The sequence below is a fragment of the Musca autumnalis genome, unplaced genomic scaffold (assembly GCF_047663935.1).
Source record: "Musca autumnalis isolate F117 unplaced genomic scaffold, ASM4766393v1 scaffold_1, whole genome shotgun sequence".
Taxonomy (NCBI): domain Eukaryota; kingdom Metazoa; phylum Arthropoda; class Insecta; order Diptera; family Muscidae; genus Musca; species Musca autumnalis.
This window is the reverse complement of record NW_027411644.1, coordinates 288,910,393-288,936,190: the sequence shown is the minus strand read 5'-3', so window position 1 is coordinate 288,936,190 and position 25,798 is coordinate 288,910,393. Positions and strand designations below refer to the sequence as shown.

Sequence of the window (25,798 nt, the reverse complement as noted above, 5' to 3'; positions counted from 1 at the left end):
TATTAACATTGTATTTACTACATGTTAATATAATAAATAAATAAATAAAAATAAAAAGCATTTTTGTCGGTAACTCCAAAAATGTGTTAGAGAATCGCACTACTGGTCTTGTGTCTAAATTGAATATTTAAAATTGTAGGTCAGTTCAGCAAATATACATATTAAGACTGAAGTTAATTTAGTCCTTAATTAACGTTTATAAAAGTTGTCACTATGAATTTTTAAATCAAGTCATTAACATAACCTAACTTTTTTTGCCTGCAACAAAAAAAAAATTTTAAATAAAAATTCCGAATTTGTATATAATTATTTTTTATACTTTTAATATTTATTTGTTGTTTTGTTTGTTTTTTTCCTAAAAATTTGTTTTATAACACCTAAACACATCTCTTTAATCGTTCAGTTTTTTTTTCTTTGTTTGTTGTAAACCGGAACATAGTATAGCGCAATCAATACAAGAAAATAAAGGAGCAGGTTTTTGTGGAGCGTAACGTGCTGGGGGGGGTGAGGAGAATATTTGACTTAAAATTATAGCTACAATTGACAATAAATATAAATCTATTTAAACAAAAGGAAAATGGAAAGGAAAGATAAGATAAGAAAAAATATAATGTGAAAACTAATTGCAAAGAGTTGTGCTTGAAAGACAAATAAAGGGACAATGGCAGGGACTAGGTGGTAGAAAAGGAGGTAGGTAGGTAGTAGGTAAGTAGGTCTAGTTGAGAATGGGAGAAGAAACATAAAAAATTTAATTTAAATTGCTAAGTTTTGTGTTTTCTTTGTATTATTTAAATTTTTAAAACTTAAAAAATAAATTATGTTTTTTTGTTGTGGTTGTTGTGGGTTTTCCATTATGATCATGACATCAGTTGTTGTTGTTGTTGTAGTATTATAAAGATTGTTCCTGTGGTCCTTGTGTTGAAGGTGGTTGTTATTAATAATAATAATATTATTGTTGTTTTTGTTTTTATTTGTATAATGTTGTTGATGACGGCAACGACGACGACGACTAAGACGACGATGATGATAATAACGACAACATCGTTAACGAAGAAAATGATAAAGGCGACGGCGATATGAGTTTCTATAAAATGGACAACGGCAGCTTTTACTTGATTACCAGAATCATTTTGTAATTCTCCTATTAAATGTGGTTGTTGTTGTTGCTGTAGTAGTTGTTGTTGTTTTTGTAAAATGTACTCCCTGCTATTCTGGTGGTTGTTGTTATTTATCTTCTTGTTGATAATGTTGCTGTAGTTGTTTTTGTTGTTGTTGCTGTTGATCTTGCTACTATTACTAAAGGCTGTTAACGTTGTCTTCCCGTTTGAGTTTTATTGCTACCGCCGACTAATCAAACCATTTGGTGGCAATTGTTGACTTGCCGTATGCATCAGTTCCAATTCCACCAACAGTGGAAAATGATCGGAGGGTATGTGTGGATGCGGACAGCCAACAACTTTGTTCTCACGCAGCCAATCATTCGATATCGGTCCCAGCAGGCCCAACGGCACCATGCCCGTCTTTGTATAGAAAATATAATCGATAATTCCCTTAAAATCAAATGTATAGTTTGTATAGGGCATTATATCCTCACTGTAGGCCGAGGCCAACTTAAAGGAATGCGTAAATTCTGAGGTGTCATTCGAGAGCAAACGTTGCAGACAGGATTTATAGCCCATATCCTTGAAATCGCTGTGATCCATATTGACACGGCCCTTACTCAAGAATTCGACGACACCCGAATCGGGCAATGAATTGAAATCACCGCATAACAATAGCTGGACACTATTCAAGTCATTTTTGTGGCCAGGCCTAAAGCTGTGACTGGCCTCGTCAATAATCGTTTTCAATTCATTGCTCAGCATCATGGTTTGGATCAGTTTGACATCACAGAATTCGGGATCCCAATGGATGTGGGCCGTACACACCAATAGGGCTTGCGAGGTTTGTGTAACATCCAATTCGGGATCCCAGGCATTATCTTTGACCTTCAATAAAGCGGCCAGACCAATATTGTCCTTGGGCATAACACGATTCAACATGTTGTCTGATCCTTCAGCATTAGCCATGGCCAATTGATTGAATTCAATCAAATGCTCTTTGATGAGAGAGAATCTGAAAGATAAAGAAGGCAGAGAAAAGAAAATGTATAAAAATTGAATTTGTAATTTCTCTATTTTTGTAGCATACTTTAAGGTCCTAAAAAATATAGCGCAGCCATCCACATATTTACGTTCCACTTCGGACATTGTCTTGGCTCTGGATTTCGGCGAGAAGATACCCTCATAGCCGTCATTCTTCAGCTCGGGCAGGAAAAAGTTATAGAATTGTTCCGTTTCGATTTCCTGCAAACTAATAATATCCGCCGAATAATGACGTATCTCATCGAGAATGGCCTTTTTGCGATATTCCCAATTCAGAGCCCACGATGGACAATAGCCGTACATTTGTCGGGTGGCATATTTGTCACACAGCACATTGTAACACATGACAGTGAATAAACCTGCAAGAAAAAAAAAAACAACAAATTATTTAATAATAGGTAAACCGAGGTATCTCATTTCGAAACGAATGAAAGAAAAAATATGGAGGTAAATAAATGTTTGAAAATTATGTTTAAGAAAAAAATACCAATACAAGGGCTTGGTTAACTATTTACGTACATATGTATGTAAAATAAAAACTTAAGGTTATAAGCATCATCAGATTTCAAATTCTTAGAAACGTCCAAGGACCACATTGTTAATATGACAGCCGATGAAAAATATTCATGCATCATACTAGACGTGCGATCAATTCGTGAGCTTAATTTTACAAAGTAAAATAGAAAACAAGTAAGAAAGTATAAGTCAGTTGTTCCGACAGAGTTATACCCTCAGCCTCGGGCCTAAAGAAAAGAGTTTTTCGGCCAAAGAGTGGTCCGATGTAGTCAATATTCGGGCATAATTCGAGTCTGTAAGAAATCGGTTTCTCGCTTCGAGGGTTATCTTACGTACCCCTCAGTTTAGTTGATATCAGCAGGCTTTTTGGAGCTTTGTCATTATCTAAGGAAGTATAGATGTGCCCCCGAAAAAAATTGCGCCGTCTTCACAGGTAACGCTAGAAGAGCTTGTTGCAAAAAATTTCAAAGTGATCCGAGACGAGCTGTTATGTTAAACTGTACTTTCTACAAATTTTGTGTGGGAGGTACACGAAGGAGTGTAACGATTTAGTCCATATTCATATCGGACCTATGCCTGGAAGTTATATCACCATATGCATGTTAAACGTTGCTGCCCTGGGCATGTAATCAATCTTCAAACTGGATTCATCCGGAACCTCAGTTCTGGTCGGCGGTTGTCAGCTCAGTGTACATTTGTTGGGATATGTATCGTTTTTCACTGTTGCGAATAACATAGGCCTGCTCGTAATTATTTTGGCGCGTGCCGGGACAGAGGAAAACCCAGGTCCAATTTGGATATGCTCGGTTTGCAACGTCCGCATTCTCCACACTCAAACTTCGGTGAGATGCAATGGATGTCGAAAGTGGGTGCATATCAGGGTTGGCCTGGAGACGGCAAGGCCTATCAGAAAGTGTGACAGATATAACATACTTCCCTAACGTAACTGGATAAACTGACTTACCAAAACGGACAGACAAAATGAAAGGAAAGATATTAAGGGGCGACGCGTTTTTGTCCGTTGGTCATATGAAGAAACTTTAGGAAATGCTTATTTCGAAAGAAGTCATCCCAATGGATTTTTCTCTACGAATCGGTGGAAGGAAAATTAAAAGTACCTTAGTGGGGAAACTAACTCCCATGAATTACATTTGCTTTTATTAAGTTAGTTAAGGTGCACCGTGTAATCTATTATATTTGTGGACGCCAGTTGTAGGTGGAATTCAGGAACAAGAAGTTCAAGCACCGTAGAGTGAAACAGGGAGTTCCCCAAGGTGGGCGAGGTGTTTAACATCTACCACTCCTGTATCCGCCCCTCCAGTCGGCATTTAGATCATAACGTATGCAATATTGGCGTCAGGTGCATTCACTGATGTCATTTGTGAAAGTATGAACCACTATTTGGTCCGCGAATATATGTGCAGTGCAGTGGAAAAATATTCAAACCTTTCAGAACGTCGCCCTAAAAACTCAAACAGGGTGCATCCTCAAGTTTTCAGTGGACCATCTGCATGAGGAGATAGTTCCAAAGGAAACCCAGCAAGCATATCAAGCAGGCTTGGATAGCATTCACAGCGGTCAGAACATCTGCCCAGCCTACGGTAGAGGTCCGCACAAACCTACTCAACTAACTCATGTGGGCTTTGTGGTTATAACCCATCGAAACAACCACTTTTCTAGTCCTGGAGATAGAGCCAGAGAGAGCAAGAAAACGCAAATACAATCAAATATATTGTTACAACAACAATAACCACCATGTTGCGCCAAAGGTAGCTACCTGATTAAACGTAGTAAATAAAGTACGAACAGACACAATACGGAAGTTGGACATCTGTAGCCGGAACATATTCCACTCCAATTGCTTAATGAAAACACTCCTCGTTCTAATTAAATACACTGTACAACACAAAAAATAATTACAAGATAATTCGACCAGATTATGAAAGAGGACCGAAAAATAGACACGTGTATCGGCGTTTTGAAAGTTTACGTCGGGAAGTAACCTAAATAGGCGTGGCAAGTTCCGCCAATTTCTACAGATTTTGAAATATTCGACATCAGATTCCTTGGAATCATAGCATTTTAGGTATAAAGTGTCTTTGGCAATATTACTGGCAACAATGCAATTTTATCAGAGCAGGAGTAGCTGTCATCATTAGAGTATTTAGGACCATGCCAAAACCATGGATGTTAGGACTCGTATGTCAGACATATGTATATTCACTAGACAATAGCCGTAGACCATCTTCCCATTTTCACCTACAATATGAGGAACCTATGACTTATCCTGATGACGTTATTTTAGTTTATAGTACTAAAATACGTAATTTTTCAAAGTCCGATCTGGGTTATCAATATTTTCCCTATATATATTCACCATAGATATTTCAAAAACAGTTTAGATCGAGCACACATAATCTTCTGAAAGAATTTATTATCAAAAACCTTCAATAAAATATATTTTGTGATCTCAGATAACGAAAATGTGAAAAAAGGTAGAATATGGTCCTAAATCATATATAAAAAGCGAAAGCTTCTGGAGATTTTAAATATTATAGCTACAAATTTCTTTTGTTCAGAGACTCATAATGAAATTTGATTTGGAACACTTCTTCATTTGACACAACCCCCAAAAAGTGAGGTATTTTAGGAGATTTTAACTCAGTATGGAATAAATTTTAATTAAGAGTCTAAAAGTTTAACAAATAATATCTACCTGTAATATCTTATTTTGTAAAGTCATTTTCTGAACAAAGTATTTTTCTTATATATCTAGTTTGTTCCGGTACTTACAGTGAAATTTTGTGTAGAATATTTCTTCTTTTAACATCTTTTGTCTAAAACTAAATTTCATGCATCAACTCGAAAAAAGAACAAAACAAATTGATTCAAAAAATATTTGGATGTTTTATTGGCAAATTTGATGTATATATTTTCTTGATATATATTGCAAATACATATTTTATTTATTCGGTGACTTATATTGAAATTTGATGGAGATTATTTTTGTCTTTGACGTCTTCTATCTAGAATGAAGTTTTGTGGGACAAAACTTAATAAACTCAGATAAAGTACAACATTAACCCTAAAACGTGATTTTACTTTTGGCAGATTCCTGGCGTTTAGGTACGATTTAGAGTTTTGGTGTATTCGGGGAGCTATAGTAAAATTTTATGGCAAATAATTTTGTAGAATATTTTGATCTGATACGATCACATTTTAAAGGAGTTTTTAATAGTTTTTGAAAAAATGGACCAAAAAGACCCCTTTAGTGACTCGCATGAGGGTTATTTTTTTCATAAAAAAAAAAACCCTTCATTGTTGTCAGTAATATTGCCAAAGACACTTTATACCTAAAATGTAAGGATTCCAAGGAATCTGATGTCGAATATTTCAAAACGTGTAGAAATGGCCGGAACTTACCACGCCTATTTAGGTTACTTCCCGACGTAAACTTTCAAAACGCCGATACACGTGTCTTCTTTTTTTTGGTCCTCTTTCATAATCTGGTCGAATTATCTTGTAATTATTTTTTGTGTTGTACAGTGTAAATAATACAATTTTTTTCTTTTCCTCTTCGCTTGCTACGTTGGTTAACAACAACAAAGCACGACTAGTCCCAAACAAATATTTGTATGGATCTAAACATATTTCTAACATATATTTTTCGGCGTGTATTACTCAGTACCAACCCATAGCTTACGAAAAATGAATCGGGAGAAAAGAAGAGAGGAGAAACATCTTTTTCACAAGAAAAGGAGAGAAATGGAAAAAGAGGGATTGTGAATAATCGAGATGTTCAGGACGCAGAATAAAGTCTGAAAATACTACCAAAGAGTGAAATATCAAATTTATGGCTTTGGTACATGTCCTCCTGTAGTGACGATCAAAGTAATTTGGTTACAAATACAGATACAGATAGTGTACTCAGAATATGGAAAGAGCATGTTTTACTAGCGAAGACGACGAGTATACCCACAGATCCAATCCCAGGGGATGGATAGTATGATGGTCAAGATGAGGTAAACACAGCAATAATCCGACTGAAGACACGCTGATAAGGTGTATGCATCAGCTAGTTAGCACCATCTGACAGGAAGAACGTGTACGACGCACAATGGTTCAGGTATCGATTTTCCTGGCCAAAAATCGAAATTTTGTTTTGTGAAAGATATTTAATTTCTATATGGGATTCGATAGTAAACATACTGATACTAAGGAAAAAATTAGGTAAAAATATTGGAAGGTGTGGGCGTGGTGTGTCCCTAAAGCATAGCCGACCAAGAAGAGGGCACATAAAATTCTCAAAAATTGCAACTTTTGACAGTGTGTTAGTAACGTTGTATGCACGTATGCCGCAACACAAAAACAAATCAAAACATTTGTGTCTCTTTCGTTGCTTTCGGGTCGTGTGTGTGTGAATTGCCGAAAAACTTCGTAACTTTAACAATACCAAAGCACGACATTGCCATAAAGGCGAATATTTCCCCATTTTTGGGATATACGTAATTTTTGCAAATTTCTGGAGAAAGACGTAGCTATTTCTCGGAAACTGTAACAGATATTGTGTTCATTGTTTTTTTGTAAGGTAGGATGGATTGTGGCCTTTAAAAATCGATCGATCGTAGCGTTTACACAGCTATATGAGCTATTGTATTTTTCCTCAGGTACTAAATTTTATGAAATTCCTGATTTAGTGGACTAGAACTTTTGTGGAACAACATGGAACAAAGTTCCGTTTTCACAGAAAGATACCCGAGAGTCTCCTCTTCAGCCCATATATACTTTTGTACCCGTCCCGTTCGGTCCGTTTAACACTTTTTTCAATTTATTGAAATTACATGTGTAAAAATGTTAGTTAGTTAGTTTTATTGTTTATTTGTTGGCGTTTGACCATCTTCAATAAAAAAAATCCATATTTTGATGAAAAATAGTTATAAAACTCAAAAGTTGAACTTTGACCTTGAATTTCTCTGCAACTACCAAACCGAATTTGACCGCTTATAATGAGTCTGAATGCCGATTGTGTTACCTGTCTAACAAAAAAAAAAAAAAAAAAAAATTAAAATGAAAATATCTCTATCCGTTCAAAAGTTACAGAATTTTGACCAGGAAAAACGATTCTGAACCACTGTGCGACGTACGACAATTGGAACCTGATCATCCTGTGTCCCGTCCACAAGAAAGGAGATAAGAGTGTGTGCTCCAACTACGTTACCCTGCGGCGAATCAGGGAAAAGGCTCAAGAGATGCAGATCTAGACTTTGTCGACTTTTTGTGTATTATAGAGCAGCCTTCGATAGCTCCTTACATTGAAAGGTGTTCCATGCCATGTCTGAATTTGGTATTCCAGAAAGGCTTTGTAAGATAAATTGAACTGATACCCGGTCCTCCGTTAAAATAGGAAAGAACCTCTACGAAAAGTTTAGTACCAAAAGAGGTTTCAGCCAAGAATACAGCCTTTCGCATGACCTCTTCAAAATGTCGCTGGAAAATTTTGACCTGATGCAAATGTTTAAAGAAATGGAGGTACTTAAAGGAATGCAGCGACATAGTTCATCTTGGAGCTGCTAACCAGCCATTGGTCACTGTAGGTTATTTGATCTTTTTGGTAATACTGACCGGAAGCATGGACTTACGCACGAAAAATATATATATCGTTATAATCAGAACCACAAGGACTACCCTCTATAAATGTTTCAAAGTATTTAAGCGAAAATTTTGAACTTTTGTGACGGAGGTACCCGAAGGTGTAGACCTTCTTGGAACTTTATGTACGGTTTGAAGAAATTTTACGAGGTGCAAAGTTTCGGCAAAATGGAATACTCAATTCGTAAGTTATCGTGCTCATCAATAACTTTAGTTGGTACCGTCAGGTTTTTATAGAGCTTTCGGGCCATTATCTCAGGAAGTATTGACTGGCCCCCGAAAAAAAATTGTACCGTTGTAAAAGGTTCCGCGAGCACAATCTGCAGAGAAAAATCATTACGAACCGAGATGTGCTACTAAACTACATTTGTGTCAATTTTTATACCCTCAGCCTTTAGGCTAAAGAGGGTATTTACACTTTGATACGACCAAAAATTTGCCTCATCGAAATAATGGTTTTAGACCCCAAGTATGTTTGTACGATATCCGTTTCAGACAATTTTGAGTAGATCTAGCAATGTCCGTCCGTCTGTCTGTCTGTCCGTCTGTCTGTCTGGCTGGCTGGTGCGCACGATAACTCTTGAACGGATTAATCGATTCGGTTCAAATTTTGGGTATCGAAATATTTTGTCCAGATTCGATTTAAGTTCGAAGATGGGCCATATAGGTCCACTCCTTCAGGTACCTCCCCCACAAATGTTCAAAAATGGTCGCAAAACTTGTGCGCACGATAACTCTTGTAGGGAATAACCGATTTGGTCCATACTTTGCACATCGTGTAATTTCTACCAAACTTAGATGAGGTTCCAATATGGACTCAATCGGTCCACTCCTTCGGGTACCTCCCACACAAAATTTCGGAAAAGTTCGATTTAGGACCTGGTCTCGAATCTCTTTGATTTTTGTTTACGCAAGTTGTATTCGCTGTCCTTTATACGACGCTGTAAGTTTCATTAAGGGCAAGTCCATACTTCCTGAGAAAATAGCCTGAAAGTTACAAAAAACCCTATGACACTGTGTGTAGTGGTTGGAGCGCAAGATAACTCTCGAACGGATCTGCCGATTCGGTCCAAAATTTGGCTTTCGTAATATTTTGTCCAAACTTAGTTCAAGTTCAAAGATGGATTATATCGGTCCACTCCTTCCGGCACCTCCCCCACAAAAGTTCGAAAATGTTCGGAAAATTTGTGCGAACGATAACTCTTGAAGGAAGTAAACGATTTGGTCCATACTTTGCACATTATGAAATTTCTACCAGACTTAGATGAGGTTCCAATATGGACTCAATCGGAAAACTCCTTCGTGTACCTCCCACACAAAATTTCGGAAAAGTTCAGTTTAGGACCTGCTCTCGAATCGCCTTGGTTTTTGTTGTAACCTCTTGTATTCACTGTCCCCTATACGAAGGTACAAGTTTCCTCAGGGGCAAGTCCGTACTTCCTGAAAAAATAGCCTGAAAGTTGAAAAACAAACCCTATGACACCATGTTCATGGGTGGAAGCGCAAGATAATTCTCGAACGGAAATTCCGATTCCGGCCAAAATTTGGCCTTCGTAATATTGTTTCCAAACTAAGTTTAAGTTCGTAGATAAGCCATATCGGTCCACTCCTTCAGGTACCTACCCCACAAAAATTCAAAAATATTCGGAAAAATTGTGCGCACGATAACTCTTAATGGGAGTGACCGATTTGGTCCATACTTTACACATTCTCATAATATCTACCAGATATAGATAAGGTTCGAATATGGACTATATTTGTCCACTCGATCCCGTACCTCCCACAAAAAATTTTGGATAAGTTCACTTTAAGACCTGCTATTGAATCACTTTGATTTTTGTTGAAGCAACTTACATTCACTGCCACAATTACGATGGTAAAAGTTGTTTCAGGGGCAAGTCCATACTTCTTGAGAAAACAGCCCGAAGGGTGTAAAAACCCCCTATGGCACCCCATGGTCTATGGACCGTCCTTTAAGTACCTTTTCCGCAATATTTTTGAACTTAATCCTAATCAACATTTTTGTCGGTTCATACGACCAAAATTTTGAAACCCCCTAAATACATAAGTTTTTTGTGAAAAAAGTGTTTTAATTTGCACAGGCTGAGGGTATATCTCTGTCGGCAAAGCCGACTGATACTTTTTAACTTGTTTTTTTAAATGTGGTGTGTGGGTTACTCGAAGGAGAGGAAATAACCTAAATTTGGACATGTTATTACGATATCCAAAATTTGGACCCAATGATCCAATGGGTGATCCGTTCGAGAGTTATCTCGCGCTCCAGACACACGGATATGACTAGATCCACTTCAAATCGGATTGAAGCGGATTTCGTCCAAACATAATTGAGGCCTAAAACGATCATTTCGAAGAGATTGTATCATACACCTTGGTACCGTCCTCATTAGCCTAAAGGCTGGGGGTATAAAAACACAATATTCCAAATTGGGAAAGTAAAGCAACAAATGATCTGTGTATGCAGAAATTTGTACCAAATCGGTTACTCCATTCGAGAATTATCGTTCACACCATTATAGCAAACATTTATAACTTTTGTGGACGAGGTTCCCGCAGGAGTAGATTGATCTTCAAACTTTATCTAAGTTTGGACAAAATATTTCGAGGTGCAATGTTTAGATCAAATCGATTGATTCTTTTGAGAGTTCGCACTAGTCAGACAGACGGACAGACAGGGCTAAATCGAATCCAATTGTCTGAAACTAATTTCGACCAAACATTGGTGGGGTCAAAAAAAAAAATGTTATTTCGATGAACCATATTTATGTTGGCCCAATGAATGTCTCCTAAGGATAATGGAAGGCTCTCTAATATCAATGAATGTAGTCAGATTCTAGAATTAGAACTTATTTGTGGATAATTTTAATAATCACTCTAATTACACCGACATACATACAGATTGGTGTTTAATTTGGCAACAGTACACAGACAGAGTATAGTGGGAGAACCCTGTGACTAATTTGTGTTCCCCAGTGTTATCAATCCATATCTACAACCATGTACATGATTAACCCGACACTTCTTTGTTCAACTTTTGAGGCCATTCATTAATCAATTTAAATTTAAAAACTAATTTTTATATGTAGTTGTCTGCCCATCATTAACTTCTAGATCTTATTACAGCTTTGATAAATACTTACATGCCGGTCTGGACTTGTTGGGTTTCGCCAATGGTATCCATGGCCTCTGAGGTGGTGGTGTTACAGAAACTAGAAAATAAAGAAAACAACAATAAATTAATATTTATTCGCCGATAAAAACTCGTTTACTAAGAATTTATATAAAAATAAATGTTTTGTTTACTTCAGCGTTAAGTGTTTTCAAAATAAAAACACAAACATGTATTTATAAAGATTGGTATCTTCCGACAATTCTTATAAATCTAGTTTAAAAAATAAATTGTTTTACGACAATTTTGAAATGTTTCCATTAATCATCGCATGGTGGCGTAGAGGAGATTATATATTTAGATATGCATTTAGATGAACCATAAAAGTTAAGTCGTATTCCAAAACAATTTTGCTACTGATTCTCCGTTGTGATTTGTTTTGTAGTTTTGAGAATCAACAAAACTAGAGAAAAATAACAAAACTAGTTTTAATTTCGGAAACGTGTTAAGTATTGCCATTTATTTGGACGATTTAATTGGTTTCAGTTTCTTTGTGATGGATTTGCTTTGTTTGGTTTTTTTTAATTGTGAAGAGTAAAACCATGTTTTATAGTAGGTATGAATGTTGAGTGTATACGAGCAGGAGAGTGCTGGGCTTGATCAGATGAAAAATGTTTATTAGTTCTCACAATATTATGCTAACACATTAGCATTTATACCATACACCACTGCGTTTTTAAAATATTATTTATCCAAATTCCATTCAATTTACTCTTAATAACTATGTATTTTTAAAATTACCCCTCTCTAGGTCCTACAAAATATCCCAACTTTTCCTTTTCACCCAACCCCTTAGATTTATAAATAGTACCAATATTGATAACTCAAACAACGAACATACAATTATCGCGCCCCAGTGCATTTATGACGCACTGCTGCTATTTCTGTTTTCAAATAGTGAAAGTAACCAACCACCGGCAAATAACTTCCGTGTGACACCAAATCACAGCGCTTAGTATGCCGCCAAAACAAAGAGCAACAATCGCATGGCTCAGAAAGCAATAATTAATAACTACTGCGATTCAAATGTTGCCGACAATGTTAGGAGCATCTAAGCGCCTTGTTAAGCTGTCGATTTTGAAATATGCAAAATAAACAAAACAAAGTATGACTCCTTTTTCCTCTCTCAAATCAGCACTAAAACAAATCACCCAATCATAAATAGGAACAAAACGAAACAGAAAAAAAAAACATTGAGGTTTGTCATTTCAAAGAGTTGTGGCGGCGACAATAAACAATAACAACAACAGCACGATTGGAAAATAAAAGTTTATTATATTTCCATGATTTTACTGCAACAAAGTTTTTGCAGTTTTTACCCACAGACCTGTTGATACACTGAGAAAAATAAATTGCTCACAGAGTGCGGTTTGAAATTGGCGGTAACTCATTAAGGCTTGTCGCAACCTTGACAGCTACAAGGAACTAGTCCAAATCGATATTAACTACTCGTACACGGTGCGCCTTAACTAAATTTAAATGAAAGGTGCTTACACCTGGCAAGTTTTTGCGGTTTCTGAAACTACAATGTTTATAGATGAGGAAAAAAAAAACAAAAAATCGGCGGAGGGATTTTCAAATAAATCGCGGTCAAAGTTCACATTTTTAGGGCTTTTTTTGGTTTTCACAATTTTGCTTGGAAACCGCAAGGCCGATCGAAATGGGATTAAAGCTAATGTTGTAGCAGTGAAAATTCTCTACAAGATTGACCCCAAGGTCATTTTCGTACCTTTTACCATTTTTGAGATATAGTGCAAATTAAGACAATGTACTGACTGTATGGCCCCCTATAAAACAATGTCATGCAGGGTGCACCTTAACTAACTTTGAATGAAAACCGCTTACACCTGGGAAGTTGTCAAGGATTCTGAAACAGAAATGTTCATAGATGAGAAAAAATGCAAAAACAAGAAAAATTCGCTGGAGGGATCTTTAAATAAATCGCGGTCAAAGTTCAAATCTTTAGGTTTATTTTAGGTTTTCGAGATTTTGCTTGGAAACCGCAAGTTCTATCGAAATGGGGATAATGTTGTAGCTGTGAAAATTCTCCGGAGGATTGACCGTTATGATTTGTTCCTAGATTTTACCATTTTTGAGATATAGAAGTTCAGGTCACCTTTTTAGATTTTTTTTGTTAGGTTTTCACGATTTGCTTGACAACGGTAAGTCTTATCGAAATGTGACTAGAGAAAACCTTATAGCTTTGAAAATTCATATAACATTGGTTTTCGTAATTTTTTCTTAGGTTGTACCATTTTTGCGATATATACGTTTAAGTTGGGAAATTGCAGTCATGACCTTGTTTTATAAGGAGACGATAATTCAGTAAAGTGTCAAAATTTGAACTTCTATATCTCAAAAATGGTAATACCTACGAAAACATCATAAAGGACAATCTTGTAGAGAATTTTCACTGCTACAACACTTTAATACCATTTCGATAGGGCTTGCGGTTTCCAAGCAAAATCGTGAATAAATAAAAATGTGAACTTGGACCGCGAATTATATGAAAATCCGGCGAGTTTTTTTGTTTTTCTTATCTATGAATATTGTAGTTTCAGAAACAGCAAAAACTTTCCACGTGTAAGCACCTTTCATTTAAATTTAGTTAAGGCGCTCCGGGCGTATCGATCGCAGATTCATCACAGCATGATGAAATTACGATTGCTTGTTTCGGCAATAACTCCGCCATTGTCGGTCCAAAGTTCGAATGAGAAAGAAGGGTTTTGGTTAAGGTTAACTTGTAAAAACGCCTACTACTACAAAAAAAAGAGAAACAAAACCCCCAAACGTTGACGACCCCGGCAAACGTTTTAAGGACCATTTTATACGAATCTAAATACAGATAGTACAGTTCGCGCACTGGCGAAAGTACTTTATGAAAGTACAATACCAACATCATTGCCATACAAGAAAGCCTTACAACCAATACCAATACCTGAAGGTGGCGTATTAAACCATAGCTTATATGAGACCAGACGCGAATTTGGTTGTGAATTTATAGTTAGCCGGAGTAATATGAACTCGTCTCTAGTTTTACTCTGAAGATGAAATACTACCAACAATTCAGATGAAAGCTAAATTCTTCAACATCAGTCTTATCTGTGCCCATGCACAGAACGAAGACAAGGACGAGCAAACCAAAGATATATTTTACTAGTGACTAGGTGACTTTAATGCAAAAATTGGAAAGGAGAATTTTTGTTGTTGTAACATTTCGTTCTTCTGCTTGCATTTAGGTTTGGAATGGCAGTTGAAAAAGTGCATCGTGTCGTGCGGGCCTGTGCCGCATGCTGGACGGATGTTTTGCACGGTGTCGTCGGTGCTTGTCCTATATGAATTTAAACGTCTGCACCATCCCGAGCGTAGTTGAGCCGAAACTACTGTGGTTTGTCGTGACAGCTAACGCTCTTTAGCTGCGATAGATGGGGGATGTTCTCAGAGGACCGCATCAACACGAATGTGTGAATGCTATTTAAACCTGCTTGATAGGCTTGCTGATCTAGGGGTTCTCTCTTGTCAGATTGGAACTCTCTTTCTAGATCATGAAGATCCCTCCGGTATGCCTGGATGCGGAGGTCCTATCCACCACATTGTTATTAGGATGGCTCTTACGGTAACATCCGAGCAAGTACTGCAAAAAACATGTAAATGTGTTGCTATACTGGAAGAATCTTTGTCACCTCATGTAGATGGTCCACTGAAGACATTAGGAGACACCCTGTTGCAGTTCTCAGGGCGGCATCCTAACAGGTTTGAATATTTTTTCATTGCGTTGCACTTATATTCGACGACCATACTGGCGCCGTAAAGCTTACCACCGACCGACCTATCACATTATGTGTGGTCAACAAAGTTTTTTTTTTTATCTGCACCCCAAGTGCTACCGGCTAGGGACTTGAGAATTTTGTTCCTACATCTAAGCTTGTCGCGCCATAGCTGTGGCATGCGCGGTCGACAAACGACATGAACATGCATTCGAATGTGACCCCTAGAATCTTGGGATAGTTTGTGGTCGGAATTCTGCTATCATCGACCATAACAATTAACTCAGTGCTCACCTCTACAGTGCCCATGTGGTGAACAGAGTGGCCCCGTAGATTTAGTGGCAAATATTTGCATATTCCTCGCACCGAAAAGGGTGTTAAGATCAATCAAATAGGAGTTCAGCCTTTCACAAATGACATTAGCGAAGGTACCTGACGACAGGATTGTACAAGCATCCGCATACGCTACGATCGGAATGCCGTCTGGAGGGGGTGGAATACAGAAGAGGTAGAGGTTAAACAGTACCGGAGTTATCACCCTACTTTGGGGAGCTCCCTGTTCCACTCTACGGGACTTGGACTTTTTGATTTTCCAAAGTTTCAAACATAGCCTGCGGGTAGTCTGCTCAATGTACTCAAACAGCGTGAAGTGCTTGATCAAAGTATCAACGGCTTTTTACTATGCTGAAGATGGCGTGCAATGCTGTTGTCGTGCTGTGCTGCTTACGAAACGATGATCGGCAACTGAATAGCTACGGGCGACAAAAGTGAAATCGGTCAAAAGGACGGTCGAAATTCTTGGCTGGCTTCAGTAATACGACCACCGTGTCCATTTTCCAGACTTCGGGAACGATGAGGGTGGTTAAGAACTTTAGATACTCGACTTCCGGCTCATACAGCTGTTTCAGCATTACCATGGAGAATCCATCAGGGCGCTTTGGATGATTTAGATTTCCTGATGACAACATAATCCATTGTGGTGTTTCATCCTCGGCAGGAATAAATCTAAAGCAACGTAGTACTCTTCTCTTCGCCCTCTCACTCCGGGGGTACCGAACAAACTGTCGAATAAAATAACTTGCGGACATCTTTGGATCAGCCAGCGTAACGTTGCCAAACGTGAGTGACTTAATCGTTGCCGACAATTCAACTATTTCGCCTCCGATATTGCTACTCTACTGATAATTTAACCACTTGTTTTGCTTATGCTCAACGACCAACCTGTTAGCTTCCAGTGTAAGTTTCCTGACTTCGGGTTTAGGACGACAAAGCTCATCATGCTCATTTGCTAATCCCGTCGCATCTGCTGTGAAGTTTGTCTCACTTCGGGTATTCAAACAGCAGGTATATGGCGAGCAACTGCAACAGTGATGATGTCAACATGACAACATCATCCATTGTAAATTGTGGTGTTTCATCCTCGGCAGGAATAAATTTAATGCAACGTAGTATTCTTTTCTTCGACCTGTCACTCCGGGGGTACCGAAAAAACTGTCGATTAAAATAACTTGCGCACATCTTTGGATCAGCCAGCGTAACGTTGCCAAACGTGAGTGACTTAATCGTTGCCGACAATTCAACTATTTCGCCTCCGATATTGCTACTCTACTGATAATTTAACCACTTGTTTTGCTTATGCTCAACGACCAACCTGTTAGCTTCCAGTGTAAGTTTCCTGACTTTGGGTTTAGGACGACAAAGCTCATCATGCTCATTTGCTAATCCCGTCGCATCTGCTGTGAAGTTTGTCTCACTTCGGGTATTCAAACAGCAGGTATATGGCGAGCAACTGCAACAGTGATGATGTCAGGGAACGTCCTTTATGCTACCGAAGCATCAGAAGTGCATTGAACCGATCTCTGAAGAGGTGATAAGTGAACTCTCTGAAACTATGCCAATTAGCTTTCCCATGGTTGATGTCAGTGAGGCGTTCTTACTTACTTAGCTGGCATATTACAGAACATTTGTTCCATATGCCGAACTAAGAAAAGATCTCCAATTCTCTCTATTTGTTGCTTCGCACTCTGAAATACCACGCCTTTTCATCTCTTCATCCACTTTTTTGCGCCATCTGTTCTTTGTCCTGTCAATTCTGCGTGCACCGCCATGTGGCCCGAATTTATACGCCTTTTTAGCGGGTTAATCATCGTTCATTCTTATGATATGGCCTAGCCAACGCAATCGGTGCATCTCGATTCGTTTAACTATATTGATGTCGTTGTATAGCTGATACAGCTCGTGGTTCATACGACGTCGATATTCACCATTAACGCAGATTAGTCCGTAGATCTTTCGAATATTTTTTCTCTCAAACACGCCAAGCACTGCCTTATCTGCTTGCGCATGTACCCAGGCTTCGGAACCATACCTCAGCACGGGTAGTATCAGTGTTTTGTAAAGCGTTATTTTTGTTTGACGAGTTGTGGCTTTGTTTTTAAAGTGCTTACTTAAGCCAAAGTAGCATCTGTTTGCATATACAATTCCTCTTTTTATTTCACAAATGATGTCGTTTATTGTGTTTACGGTGGTGTCGAGGTATACGAAGTCTTCTACTACCTCAAAATTATAGGAACCAACTTCAACTGTTGGTCCGAGTACAACGGACCCGCGTCGACACCATCAACTTGGTCTTCTTGCCGTTTACCGCCAGACATACTTTAGCAGACTCTCCTCGACCTTCGTAAAGGTATCGGTTACTTATTTTACTGATCGTCCCATGATGTCTATATCATCAGCATAAGCAGGTAACATGTGGCTATTGGTGTAGATTGTGCCACTTCTTTTGATACAGAACTCTTCTGAGAGGTTCTTTTCTATTTTAATTGAAGATCTCGTGTCAGTTGAATTTATTTTACAAAGCCGAATGAGCTTTGCCGGGATACCAAATTCAGACATGGCTTGGAATACCTTTGAACGCGGTGGGCTGTCAAAGAATGCTTTATAATCGACAAAAAGGTGGTAGGTGTCGATCTGCATCTCTTGGGTCTTCTCCAGGATTTGCCGCAGGGTAAATATCTGGTCAATGGTGGACTTGCCGCGCGTTCACACATAAGAACGTTTTAAGCTTGGGTTTGGGCGCAGGGTTAGTAACCCTCCCCTAGAAAAAGTAGCCTACTATGAAAAAAACAGTGAGGCGTCCAGAGGTAATGAATTCAGTCTGCTAATTGGGATGGTCTGACCCAAGATAAATGACGAGTTGCCAGATGACGTCATTTATGACACCAGGTGACACGATGGTTTTATCAGGCGAACTGTGACATTCATTCATTGGTTGTGTAAAACGCTATTAATCTGCTCAACCAGCATTACCCCTCGCGAGAGATGTATGCATTGAACAGACTGGTGCACCTCCATTTCTGGCGCGATCCTTTCTCCGTACCTTGTAACCATCACAACGCTATAAGCTGCAGTTGTTGTTGTAGCAACGCAAATATATTGTGTATTCTTTCAGTTATATGGTACTGCTTCCTCTGTATCCAGACCTAAAAATTCTGCAAATACAACGTGCCGTGTGGTATCAACTCAAGCCCAATACGAATTGAGGTGGCTGCATCGTCCGGATCGTAACTGGGCTAAAACCACTCGTGTTTACCTTGCAAGATGGCGTTATTCTGCTACGATGGATGGGGGGTGGGGGGTACGACATTTAAACTGATCTCTGTACTGCTCGCCTGTATATGTGTGAATGCTATTCTGTTGTGCTAATGCACTGGTTATACCTACGTTCCCTCCTGGTGTGATGAGGAGACACCCTCTTGCAGTCCCCAGGGCGGTATTCAGGCTGGTTTGGATATTCTTCCACTGCGTAGCGCTAACATTTAATTACCACACTGTCGCCACAAAGCTTACCACAGACCTGTGTACTACTTTGTAAGATGTCAATAAGGTTTCTTTGTCAGCAGTGTTGCCGGCCAGTAACCGGAATCAGGACACCATCAGTGGTGAAAAGTTTTGTAGTGGATTTAGCGGCGGATATTTTTATATTCCTCAGATGGAGAATTGCGCTAGGTCAGCTATGTAGATATTCAACCTATCAGATATGTCATTGACGATAGGTCCCGACGCCAAGATCGTACAATCATCCGCATACATTATGATCTCTTTTCTGATGGGTGTGGAAATTGAAAGATATAAATGCTGCGTATGCTGCTGCTGTTGGGGGAGTCGTGTATCGTGCATTCAGCAACATAGTTCCTCTTAGATGCACCCACTCGCGGCATCTATTACATCTCACCGAAGTTCGATTGTGGTATATTCGGTATAAGGTTTTACATCATTCGGAAACCGACCAAAAGAACTCGGAGCAGGCATTGCGGGATATGCACAGAAAAACGATATAAATACAAACATGTGTACACTGAGGCGGCAGCCAGTGGCCGGAACACGGGTGTTGTGTGGTTCCGGGATAATCCGGTATCGAATAACCAGCCGGCGTGGGATTGCGGTAAATATCTGAGTCGCATGAATCACGTGCTATACCAGATATACGATATACTGACATCAACATAGTTAAACGTATTGAGCTATAACGATTGCCTTTGTCTTTGTCATGCTGCCTTAAGAATGAAGGATGATGCCCCGCTAAAAAGGCGAATGCACATGAGCCACATGGCGATAAACGAAAAACTGGGAGGAGATTGCAAAAGATTGGGGAAGGAATCCTATCAAGTTCAGAGCCACCTAAGTAAGTGGTTTAGCAATAACCAGTAGTCCTCGCATTAGCAGAACTTTTTTCAGTGTATCTATCGAATGTATGCGAATATATTTTTGGAGAGAACAGTGAGGTGTTAGTAGTTCACATGCAAATCAAACTTAGCGCTTTATGCATCAGTTTGTATAGCCGTGCATATGAGTTAGGTTATATGAGGGCTACTAGATAAGTTGCTGGTCTAAGCAACACTACGACGCCATTTGACCATCGTTCCATTGGCATCGTTGGGCATTTCTTCCACCAGCATACATCCGATATTGCATGAACATCTGCCCGTAAAAAGCTTTGTTCTCGGTTAATCCCGCACAAACTGCTAAAAAAAAATCAAAACCATTCCAGAGGAGCTCTTAAAGTTTTGTATGGGATTTCTATCTACATACATCTGGAAAGTATAATACGATGTGCAAAGTTTGGACTAAATTGATTGCTCCCTTCGAGGGTTATCGTTCACAACATTTAAATGTTGAACATTTGTGGGGGAAATACCCTAAGGAGTGGACCGATATGGCCCTTCTTCGAAACTAAACTAAGTTTGGGCAAAATATTACGAAGTGCAAAATTTGGTTCGAGTCGGTTGATCCGCTCGAGAGTTACCGTGCGCATCAGATAGACGGACGGACATTGCTAAATCGACTCCAAATTGTCTGAAACAGATTTCGTCCAAACATACTTGGGGTCTAAATTGTGAAAAAAAAACAAGTAAAAAAGTATCAGTCGGCTTTGCCGACAGAGATATACCCTCAGCCTGTATATATTGAAACAATTTTTTCCCAAAACACGTATGTATGTATTTAGGGGTTTTTATAAATTTTGGGAATTTGAACCGACAAAAATGTTCATTAGGATTAGGGATCAAAAGTTTTGCGGTGGAGATACTAAAAGGAATAGATCTACATTGACCATTATGGAAGTGGATATTCAGCCACTACATATGGTCCATATGGGGTTTTTACACACTTCGGGATGTTTACTCAAGAAGTATGGACTTGCCCCTGAAAAAACGTTTACCATCGTAATTGAGGCAGCGAATGCAATTTGCTTCAACAAAAATCAAAGTGATTCGATAGCAGGTCTTAAAGTGAACTTATCCGAAATTTTGTGTGGGAGGTACCGGATGGATTGGACAAATATAGTCCACATTTGAACCTGATCTATATCTAGTAGATATATTAGGATGTGTAAAGTATGGACCAATTCGGTCACTCCCTTTAAGAGTTACCTTATGAACAAATTTTCCGAACATTTTTGAACTTTTGTGGGGGAGGTACATGAAGGAGTGGACTGATATGGCTTATCTTCAAACTTAGACTATGTTTGGACAAAATATTACTAAGGCCAAATTTTGGACCGAATCGGTAGATCCGTTCTAGAGTTATTTTGCGCTCCAACCACTTCACACGGTGTCATAGGGATTTTTTACAACTTTCAGGCTATTTTCTCAAGAAGTATGGACTTGCCTAATGAAACTTGTACCGTCGTATTGAGGGCAGTGAATACAAGTTGCTAAAACAAAAATCACAGTGATTCGAGAGATGGCCCTAAACTGAACTTTTCCGAAATTTTGTGTGGGAGGTACTCGAAGGAGTGGGCCGATTGAGGCCATATTGGAACCCTATCTTCCTCTTGTAGAATGTTTACTATATACAAAGTATGGACCAAATCGGTTACTCCCTTCAACTTTTGTGGGGGAGGTACCTGAAGGAGTGGACCTATATGGCCCATCTTCGAACTTAAATCAAATCTGGACAAAATATTTCGATAACCAAAATTTGAACCGAATCGATTGATCCGTTCGAGAGTTATCGTGCGCACCAGCCAGCCAGACAGACAGACGGACAGACAGACAGAGAGACAGACAGACGGACGGACATTGCTAGATCTACTCAAAATTGTCTGAAACGGATATCGTACAAACATACTTGGGGACTAAAACCATTATTTCGATGAGGCACATTTTTGGTCGTATCAAAGTGTAAATACCCTCTTTAGCCTAAAGGCTGAGGGTATAAAAAACAAGTAAGAACGGCGTTAAGTTCGGCCAGGCCGAACTTGTTATACCCCCCACCATGAGTTGTATTGAAGTAAAATGGAACAATAAGTTTCCTTTCGTTTATGAAGAAGACTAAATACCAAATTTTAGCAAGATCGGTAAAACAATGTGGCTAACGTTCAAAATACCGAAATTCGGGAGGTAACGTCCCATGGGGGCTATAACAAAACGTCAATATATACTTACAAATTTTTGGCGGAAAGTTTTTAGACTCAAAGAAGACTAAATACCAAATTTTTGATATTTTGGCAAAACCTTCGAAATACCGAAAATCAAGAGGTAAGCTTCTATGGGGGATATAGGAAACCGCGGACTTATACTGATAATTCTCTTCTGGAATATTCTTTAACGCCATGGAAGACTAAATAACAAATTTCAGTATTTCGGTGGGATGTTGACGTCACAACTTTAAGAATTACGAAAATCGGGAGGTACCGTTCTATGGGGGCTATACCGAAACGTGTACCTATACCGACAAATTTCAGTCAGAAAGCCTTTTACCTCCAACAAAGACAAAATACCAAATTTCAGCCATTTCGGTGGGTTGATGTGGCCACAACCTTCAAAATACCGAAAATCAGGAGGTACCGTTTTATGGGAGCTATATGAAGCGTGGACGTATTCTGACAAATTTCTGGGAGAAAATTGTATACCCCCAACGAAGACTGGGTACTAATTTCAGCCATTTCGGTGTGATAATTATGCTAACACCTCCAAAATACCGAAAATCGGGTGGTACCGTTCTATGGGGGCTATATGAAGGCGTGGACATATTCCGAAAAATTTCATATGGTACGTTTTATATACAAATGAAGACCAAATACCAAATTTCAGCCATTTCGGTGGAATATTGTGGCCACGACCTTCAAAATACCGAATATCGAGAGGTACCGTTCCATGGGGTCTATATGAAGGTGTGGACCTATACCAACAAATTTCTCGGGGAAACTTTTATACTCCCAACGAAGACTAAGTACCAAATTTCCCTCATTTCTGTGTGATAATGAGGCTAAAACCTTCAAAATACCGAAAATCGGGTGGTACCGTTCTATGGGGGCTATATCAAAACGTGGACCTATATAGCTTATTTGCAATACCAAACATCCTAGGAGTAATAGAAGCTTCTATACCAAATTAAAAAGCTCTATCTATCAACAGACATGGTTATATCGACGTAGAATTTACAACCGGAATGACAAATTTAATTACACCCTCCATATTATGATGGAGGGTATAAAAATACGGTGCTTCAAAAGACGTTTATAAAATCGTCACGGTTGACGAAACAAAACAGCAATCGACCATGTGGGTCTTCGAAGACGAGCCAAATCCAACGAAAGTTATTCGTGGAAGAAACAGTTCGAAACAAATGGTCGCCTCTTTCTTCGACAAAACTGACCTTGTGGCGACTATTCCGCTTGAACAACGTTGGACGGTCAATTTTGAGTGGTACACCACAACTTGTTTGCCTAAAGTCTTCGGAGAAATTCGAAAAACGAACAAGAGAAGACGAAGACCACGACATTGCCAGCTCTGACAAATCGGATCCACGTTGAATTGATGGGTCATCCGTCGTACAGGTCTAACTTGGCCACCAATTAATTTTTATACCCTCAGCCTTTAGGCTAGAAAGGGTATAAACACTTTGATACGGCCAAAAATGTGTCTCATAGAAATAATGGTTTTAGACCGCAAATACATATGTTTGGACGAAATTCGTTTCAGACAATTTGGAGTCGATTTAGCCATGTCCATCCGGCTGCTGCGCACACGATAACCCTCGAACGGATCAACCGATTCGAACCAAGTTTTGGGTATCTTAATATTTTGTCCAAACTTAGTTTAAGTTCGAAGATGGGCCATATCGGCCCACTCTTTCGTGTACCTTCCCCACAGAAGATCAAACATTTTCTGCAAAATGGTGTGAACGATAACTCTCGAATGGAATTATTCGTATTATTTCTTCCATATATAGATCGGAGTCGAATATGGACTCTATCGGTCCACCCCTTCGGGTACCACCCACACAAAATTCGGATAAAGTGAAGTTTAAGAGCTCTTCTCGGATCGTTTTGAAATTTTTTCAGTACGTTGTTCTTGCGGCTTCCTTTACGGCGGTACAATTTGTTTCTTGCGCAAGTCCCTACTTCCTGAGATGTTGGCCTAAAAGCGCCAAGAAACCCTGAGGGCATCAACAAAAATGGCAACTCCGCAAGATTTTTCTTGCAGGGAGTTTCTTATTGGTGTAGATTTTGCACTTCGTATTTTTTCATCCAGTCATGTATCACGTTGGAATAAGGACTATATCGGTCCACTCCTTCGGGTATCTCTCACACACAATTCGGAAAAAGTGAAATTTAAGAGCTCCTCTCGCATCGATTTGATTCCTTTTCAGTAGGTTGTTCTAGCGGGCTCATTTTCAACGGTATTTTTTTCGGAGTAAGTCAATACTTCCTGAGATAATGGCTACTAAAAATGTTTGGTATATGTTAATGATTTGGTATAGCCCCACATTACGGTACCTACAGATTTCAAAGCAAACTCTTGATACAAAATCAATATATATCATTTACTGCATAAGTATTGCGTTTGGTTTTGTTGCTGTCTTTTTTGCCAGTGCACAGTTGTCCCAATTCAAATTTTTTTGGCCAAAATTATTTAATACAACATAATGTATACTTTTCGTTTATAAATAGATTAATATTTATTATAATAATATTAATATTTATTGCAAATCCGTTAAAACGCGTTTCTGCAATCATAAGGTACAATATAGTACTATTTATTAGGTTTTTATATATGCAAAGGCATACAAAATGTTAGGGTACAAAATGTGATGTTTTAGTACAAACATGAGTTGTAAAACAAAATAAAATGCGGTAAACATAATTCAAAATTTACTCTTTTTATAAAAGTATGACTTAAAACAGGCTTAAGAAGGTTGTTTTATACTATTAAGTAAAGAAAATAAAAGAACTCTATTAAGTTTTAAATTAATTAATTATTGAATATATGTAGATATTTCGTTATGCAGAACTATATTTTCATCGCCATATTCTTCTTCGAATTCTTCATCTGTCAGTATCATTCGCGGGCCGTAATTCATCGTTTAGTTCACAAACTAACAATTCGATTACTTCAGATGGCAGGTTTAACCGCTTTCTTTCTTGTAAGCGGGCGTTTAGGCGTATAGATGATATAAGTGGATCAGATGTATCCAATGCTCTATTAAATACGTCTGTGAGATTATTGACACGACTACTGTTTCTAGCGTGTAATAATCTGTCATTTTTATATACACATAGCCCAGAAAGTCTGCGTTCACCTTACTACTTTTCAAAAATGATGCTAAAACTTTAATAAATAGGTAAATGAGATCAGTTTTTCTTTCATAAATATGTTATTGGCACTCTTTACTACCAGAATAAAAAGAAAAATTCCTGAAAATATATTATTATTACGAAGGTAACGGTAAAAAAGTGTTACAACTGCTAAATTAGAGCCCCAAAAAGTCTGCGTTCACTTTATATGTTGCAATAATACCGTTAATTTTTTTTAATTTTTTTGAAGTTTTCTCCCATTTTTAATCAATATTGTCACAACTGGTCATTCTGTGAGGTCGCTTGTATACTTAACTTAAAAAACTAAGTTATTTCAAGAATGGAAAACAAGGGCAAAGAAATTGGCATCGATAAAAGGAAAATTCTAGATAAATTATGGAAAAAGCTATCGAAATATTGGCGAAACTGTAGGTAGAACATATTAGTCCAACAT

At 38.5% G+C, this 25,798-nt stretch overlaps 1 protein-coding gene across 27 annotated transcripts in view; it reads right to left on the bottom strand.

The window, feature by feature from the left end:
• Positions 1-295: 295 nt before the first annotated feature.
• Positions 296-25,798, bottom strand: part of twin (CCR4-NOT transcription complex subunit 6-like twin) — a 325,240-nt gene continuing 299,737 nt past the window's right edge. For 25 of the 27 annotated variants that reach the window (XM_073961556.1, XM_073961567.1, XM_073961559.1 and 22 more), the window contains 3 exons: positions 11,468-11,536; positions 2,191-2,503; positions 296-2,115 (listed from right to left, as the gene is read on the bottom strand). In XM_073961556.1, coding sequence (XP_073817657.1) covers positions 1,338-2,115; positions 2,191-2,503; positions 11,468-11,536 — 1,160 coding nt within the window. In that variant the 3' untranslated portion in view covers positions 296-1,337. Of the gene's footprint in view, positions 2,116-2,190; positions 2,504-11,467; positions 11,537-11,630; positions 12,072-12,337; positions 12,511-25,798 lie in introns of those variants that run through there. The other 2 variants (XM_073961574.1, XM_073961575.1) reach the window with 2 other exon arrangements.